General features: G+C 36.1%; 2 protein-coding genes across 3 annotated transcripts; both read left to right on the top strand.

Annotated features, from left to right (window-relative positions):
* Nucleotides 1–1,109: 1,109 nt before the first annotated feature.
* On the top strand, nucleotides 1,110–3,977 carry LOC122886530 (chemokine XC receptor 1-like). Of its 2 annotated transcripts, XM_044218845.1 has the most exons (3): nucleotides 1,110–1,199; nucleotides 2,237–2,549; nucleotides 2,647–2,783. In XM_044218845.1, the coding sequence occupies exons 2-3, from the start codon at nucleotides 2,240–2,242 to the stop codon at nucleotides 2,667–2,669; spliced, it is 333 nt and encodes a 110-aa protein (XP_044074780.1). In that variant the 5' UTR covers nucleotides 1,110–1,199; nucleotides 2,237–2,239; the 3' UTR covers nucleotides 2,670–2,783. The 2 variants fall into 2 exon arrangements, with proteins under 2 accessions (XP_044074780.1, XP_044074779.1); XM_044218844.1 differs by having other exon boundaries at nucleotides 1,113–1,199; nucleotides 2,237–3,977.
* Nucleotides 3,978–4,253: 276 nt separating this feature from the next.
* On the top strand, nucleotides 4,254–6,028 carry xcr1b.2 (chemokine (C motif) receptor 1b, duplicate 2). The gene is made up of 2 exons (XM_044219120.1): nucleotides 4,254–4,290; nucleotides 4,384–6,028. The coding sequence occupies exon 2, from the start codon at nucleotides 4,394–4,396 to the stop codon at nucleotides 5,399–5,401; it is 1,008 nt and encodes a 335-aa protein (XP_044075055.1). The 5' UTR covers nucleotides 4,254–4,290; nucleotides 4,384–4,393; the 3' UTR covers nucleotides 5,402–6,028.
* Nucleotides 6,029–6,390: the final 362 nt, after the last annotated feature.

The raw sequence follows: 6,390 nt of genomic DNA, 5'->3' as shown, positions 1-6,390 counted from the left end.
CAAAATATACACATCTAAATATTTCTCTATAGTGTGTTCAAAACCTGTCTTTATTTTTCGATTTATTTTATTGTTATTATATGAATATGTTTTATTTATATTTTTTTTATCTTTATTAATATTATTGTATTAAATTCCATTAAATAATTAAAACAGAACCAGTTGGATATTCAAATCAAAAATCAAAATAAATAAATGGTCACACATAAAAATAAGAAAAATAAACCAACCAACAACAACAAAAGACAGTTCCTAATTATTTAAGATTAAGGAGGCCCAAACCAGAGCTGACCCAGAAAAATCTGCCTTTGCTGTTAGTGCAGCAGTCTAGTGTAATAACATGAAATGTCAAACAAAAAATCTAAACACTTATACCCCTCTATTTTGTTTCCTACTTAACTATTAACAGTGCGTAAAAGAGCAGGTATTCTCAGGCTACCTGCCCTGTTTAAATAAAGGTTAAATAAATGAAGTGAAAGGAGACACCCATTGAGGGCCATTTGTGCTCACAACGGGTTACATATTATTGTACACAAATAATAATCCACAGAACAACTGTGTAGATATGAAAAAAATTAAAATAACAAGCATACACATTCATTTTCTTTTACTCTAATGTGAATAGACCTTTGGTGCAATGGTATAATGAGTTTATATATTCCACATTGCCTGTTCTACACAGAGTAATCATTAATGGAAATAGTTGTAAATCACAGCCCTATTAGATTATGTTCACTGTTGTTTATTGTTCAGTTAATTAAAAAAAAAAAATTCACTGAGGTTTAAAGGATACTGTAAGACACTAACGACAACGCCTCCTCCATTCTTGTTCGTATTCTTATTTGTGGTGACGAAGTTGTAAAAAAAACTGAGAAATTAAAATAGTTCACCTGTACTGTTACAGGTGTAACAGTCAACTAACAGTCACACAAATTAATTATGTTTGTTCTTGAAATACTGAAATACCTTTCACTTTCTCAAGTGTAATGGCCAGCAAAAACAAGTATTAATGGTTAAAGGGAACATGTCTTGTCACATGTATTGTTGAAACCAAGTTGTCCCACAGACATTGTGTGTGTGGATGATCTGAAAATTTTGTTTGGATTTCTGTTCACTTTTGTGGTGATACATAAGGAACAATTCAAGTTTCCAGTGATATTTTCAGGAAGGACCTTGATGTGTGCATATCTTTTGTGCAGGTAAAGTATATGTTTCCACATTTCTCACTTATTTACAATGAGATACAATGTTTTGTATTTTGTAAAACAATACTTGTTTTACTGAAATGTTTGTAATGTGCATATGATGAATAGAACAGTTAGTTGTTTTATTTTTCATTTCATCATCATGAAGTCTGTGGTTTGTTCAATTTTCAAGTTGGAATATTTTAGGTTATTTTACTGGGCCCCTCGCCTCAGTCTCACAGCGTCCCGCTTTGAACAATGACAACAATGATACATAAATAATATAAATAATTTAATATAATTTTTAATAATATTTTTTTAAATAGGGCACACATTATATTATTGAGCATATTAACATATTGTTTGAAATCTTGGCTGATTCATATTTTTCTTTGTTACACACATGTCAGTGACTTTTTTCCAATTGACACATCAAGCTGAAAATTAAAATCAGTACAACTCAATAACATCACCACAGCCTTATAACAGCAGAAAGACAACCATGAGGAAAAGAAAATACCAAAGTAGTGCCCAAACAACTGTGTGCTGTCACGTATTTCTGCTAAAACAAACAATATTCAAATCAAAAATCTGATGACAGTTGTGGAGTTGTGTTGCCAACACTGACAGTGCTTCCACGTACCAATCTTAACAAATCAGCGATCATCTCTTAATAAATAATTACGTTTTTTTTCCTAAACTGTAACTTTGAGTGTTGTTTATTCAGTCATGATTATTAAATGTTATGAAGAAATACTATAAACACCATAAATTATAGTCTATGCACTGTGTTGGAGGCAGAAAGCTTAGAGATGGATATCTCAAAGGCAAATAAAACCCAAACTATCTACATGGATATACCACTTGAAGTAAGTGAGAAAATAGGCTTTTTGTAATGTGGGTAAACAGACCCAATAAGATAAATTATATAAGATAACCATGTGTCCCAGACAAAATGTAGTCATGTAAAACATTTTTACAATGTAATCATCACTAAGCCTGTTTGACTTTCCCCTCTGAGAAAGCCTTTTTTCTTTTTTACTTTCTCTTAGGAAATGGCTTCAACTGAAAACTTTACAGTCACAGTTCCTACAAGCATCGTCCATGACTCAACATTGAACACAACCTTAGACAATTATTCTTATTACAACTTTGACAATGACTATGACGATGAAGTGTGCAACAGAACAAGCGTCATGCAGTTTGGAGCGATCTTCACTCCAGTGTTCTTCTCCATTGTGGTGATCCTGAGTCTGTTTGGCAACATCCTGGTCATTGTGATTCTGGCAAAGTATGAGAATCTCAAATCCCTCACCAATGCTTTCATCCTGAATCTGGCTGTATCGGATCTCTTCTTCACCGCAGGTCTGCCCTTCTGGGCCTATTACCACATGTATGGATGGACTTTAGGGGATCCTGCATGTAAGATAGTCAACTTTGTCTTCTCTGTTGGCTTTTACAGCAGTGGTATCCTCCTCATCCTGATGACTGCTCACCGTTATGTAGCTGTCATGAATCCTCTGTCTGGCATTGTGTCCACCACAGGCTTCTACAGTGTCCTCGCATCTGTGGTCATTTGGGCAGTGAGTGTATTGGCTGCCAGTCCAGCCTTCATCTTCACCAAAGGTCAGGACCAGAATCACTGTGTATACATGAGTTCTTACTGGAGCTTATGGGGAATCTACCAGCAAAATATTCTCTTCATAGTGAGTTCAGTGGTATTCATTTTTTGCTATTCTCAGATCATGTGCAGGTTGCTGCGTCCTACTGCCCAAAGAAGGAACAAAACTTTAAAACTTGTTTTTACTCTCATGGTTGTTTTCTTCGTGGGCTGGGCACCTTACAATATAGTCATATTTCTGCAGTCATTGTATTTCTGGCCCAAACTCCTTGCTGACTCAAAGACTGTGGCTGGAATGTGTGACCGCATAGAAGTACTGGATTACGCCTTTTACATTAGTCGTCTTTTTGCCTTTTCACACTGCTGCCTCAACCCTGTGTTTTATGTGTTTGTGGGGATTAAATTCAGAAACCACTTGAAGAGAATGCTGAAGAGCTGGGGCCACAGCAATAGAAGCATCCGCAATAGGCAAAGCCGACTCACAATCACATCACTAACAAGTGGTGACGAGTTCTCGATGTAGTTGATATTGAGAGTAGATTCTTCCAGATTCTACCAGGTGAAAGAAAACCTAATTCAAAATCTCATTGACATCTGTAAAAACGCAAATAACAAAAGATCCAAGCTTGTAACAGTAAGTCGTGTGGGTCATTCCATATGTCTACATTAGGATGTGGTTGAACAGGAAACAGCTGGTTCCAGGTTTCCAGCATGTTGTTGGATCCATGCCACAAAGAATTCAGGCTGTTCTGAGGGTCAAAGGGGGGGGTTGTACCCAGTATAAGGAAGATGTACCTAACACACTGGCCACTGAGTGTATAAGAAGTATGAGGCTTTTATTTGACAACATATGTTATGTACAGTGTTTCGTCTGTAATTTCATCCAATTTTCATCTTTCCAGTCAAACTGTGCTATTAATCAAGAACAATGAGCCCCATGTCTCTGGGTTAATCTGCATGTGATTTCAAATGCATGTTGATAAACTGATTATACATATACAAAGAGATAATATAACTGTATGTGATTCACTTTGATTAACTGAGTTTCACTTTATGTTTTCATTTAATTTCTCCTTTTCACCTTCAACATTTAATTTCAGTCATGCAATATTTTCTTTTCAAGAGAGTATTTTGCTTTTGATCATTTGGACTTTATTTTTTATAGTGTTTATTTTCACATGATAATATCATCATTGTCATTATTTCCATGCTTTACGATTAAATAAAAATCAATTTAAGTTCTTGAGTGTCTCTGAGCGTCTTTGAATAGTGAACAACTCAGTGCTATTTCCAGGTATTCTTATAAAAGCTGAACCAATGAAGCTGAATCTACATTCAAAGTATGTTAATGCACAAACCTGAATACTGATACAGCACCTCTGACTTAATTTTAAACAAAAAGAGGAACAATGAGTTTGCTCTTGCATATCACAACTTTTCTTCCACAGTGCAATTTGGGACAAGACATTACAGCTGTTGTTCAGGGTAAGTTGCTTTGTACTTACTATATAATTGCTCTCCATATTTTAGGGTAACATACTTAGTAATTCATTTTAGCTTTCTCGTCATGTTTCCTAGAAAACCTACAATGGACGACGACGACAGTGGTGATGTAGAATATTTTTGTTCTGACATTTTTGACTTTGAAACCCTCAGTGGTGCCTTCTTCATTTTGGTCTTCATCGTCAGTGTCATAGGCAACATTCTCCTCTTATGTGTTCTTGTTGTCTATGAGAACCTGAAAAATGTCCCAAATCTGTTCATCCTGAACCTGGCCTGCTCTGATTTGGTCTTTACTGTCACACTTCCATTCTGGGCCGTCAATCAACTGCACCACTGGGTCTTTGATGACTTTGCCTGCAAATTTATGACTGCGGGATACATTGTTGGTTTGTACTGTAGCGTCATTCTGCTGACTGCCATGACTGTGGATCGCTTCATAATAGTGGTGCTGCACAAATGGCCAAGCAAACCTGTACGGAGGCAGAGGTGTGCAATGGCCGCCTGTGCAGCTGCCTGGATCATCAGCATTGCTGCATCCGTGAATGATGCTATCAAAGTAAAGGTGGTAACCAATCAATCTGATTTTCACTTGTGTGGGGATTCCTCTGATGGCCCTGATGTACACCTGGGATATTATCTCCAAGTGTCACTGCTCTTTTTCCTCCCATTTACCATCATTGTTTTCTGCTATTTTGCCATCCTCAAGACTGTTTTGCAGGCTTCAAACAGAAAAAGGTACAGGACTGTAGTGGTGGTGTTATGTATTGTTACAGCCTTCTTCATCTGCTGGGGACCTTACAGTATTTTGATTTTCATGGCCACTTTGTACACACCCACAGGCTGTAATGCGATTGAACGCTTCGAAATTGCCTATTCTATTAGTCGTATACTTGCTTATTCTCACTGCTGTGTGAACCCGCTGCTGTATGTGCTCTCACAAAAGCTGCGAAGACATGTCTTGCAACTTCTACACTGCGAGAATGCCAGGAGGAAGAACAGTAAGAGAGACACTGGCCAGAACACTTCTCTTATTCAGAATGTGGCTTTTACAGCACAAAACTCTGCTGTTATGTTTGAGCTACCCTCCAAATAGACATTCACTTTTGAAATGAAACATTTATTCAATCTGTAAATGCTTTTATGCAATATAGTTTGAATCCGATTAATTTTAAGTTTCATTTTTTATGTTGTGCATATTTCTTTACAAATAAGTGGGTCTATTTTTATTTAAATGTCTTTTAAATGTACCAAGTAAAGTGTGATAAGTGTAAAAATAATCTAAAGCATGTATGTATGTATGATGATGGGTGTAGAAATGCTTTCACTGCTGCACTTTTTTCTCAGCCCTTATGAATGAACATTGCTGTGCTGTTACTGTAATATTTTTGAATAAAAGTAAGCTGGAGTCTAGTTTTGCTGTTTTTTCAAACCAAATGTTGTGACATAGTTTGATAGGCTGGATGTTAAATTATGCTGTGCAAGCACGTTTCTCTAAGAAAAGTCGCAGACGGAGTGAAACTATGACATTGACTTAATAAGACACATATAAAATACATTACTGAGACTATCAGCGAGCAGTACCTGGAGTGACACTGAGTGTATGGTCAACGTAAGGTTTCTTTTTGCATATTATGTCTCTGAAATATGTTACAACATATTCATTCATGTATTTATTCAGTTTGGCAAATTATTTATGTAAATATTGAAGGGAAAGCTTGAGAACTTGGATGAAAACTTGAGAATACTGAATAAAACTTGAAAATATTAAATGAAATTCAATATGCTGAATAGACAAACCTTATGTGTGTGTGTGTGTGTGTAATGAGGCGTCTCCTGTGAATTAACTTTTGACAAAACAAATAGGGAAGATGTTATCCAAGTTGACAAAAAAAATAGTCATGAATTTTATTTGCAATAAAAGCAGATACATAATCCTCCACTTCCTCAACCACTGGGGGTTGGAGAATGTTCTGTTTTTCCATTTACAGTGAGCATTGCCCATTTGTTTATTATATTGTTATTCACCGGCCAAAATATTATAATTTCATAATTTGATTGCTCCCACCAGATTTCTCATTGACT

Source organism: Siniperca chuatsi, linkage group LG13 (assembly GCF_020085105.1).
Source record: "Siniperca chuatsi isolate FFG_IHB_CAS linkage group LG13, ASM2008510v1, whole genome shotgun sequence".
In the NCBI taxonomy this organism is placed as follows: Eukaryota; Metazoa; Chordata; class Actinopteri; order Centrarchiformes; family Sinipercidae; genus Siniperca; species Siniperca chuatsi.
Note: the sequence above shows the minus strand (reverse complement) of the source record. Positions and strands in the feature narration are given on the sequence as shown.

What these genes read in the sequence shown, in the direction of transcription:
- xcr1b.2 (XM_044219120.1), top strand. Translation starts at nt 4,394, where the DNA reads ATGGACGACGACGACAGTGGTGATGTAGAATATTTTTGTTCTGACATT.
- LOC122886530 (XM_044218844.1), top strand. Translation starts at nt 2,240, where the DNA reads ATGGCTTCAACTGAAAACTTTACAGTCACAGTTCCTACAAGCATCGTC.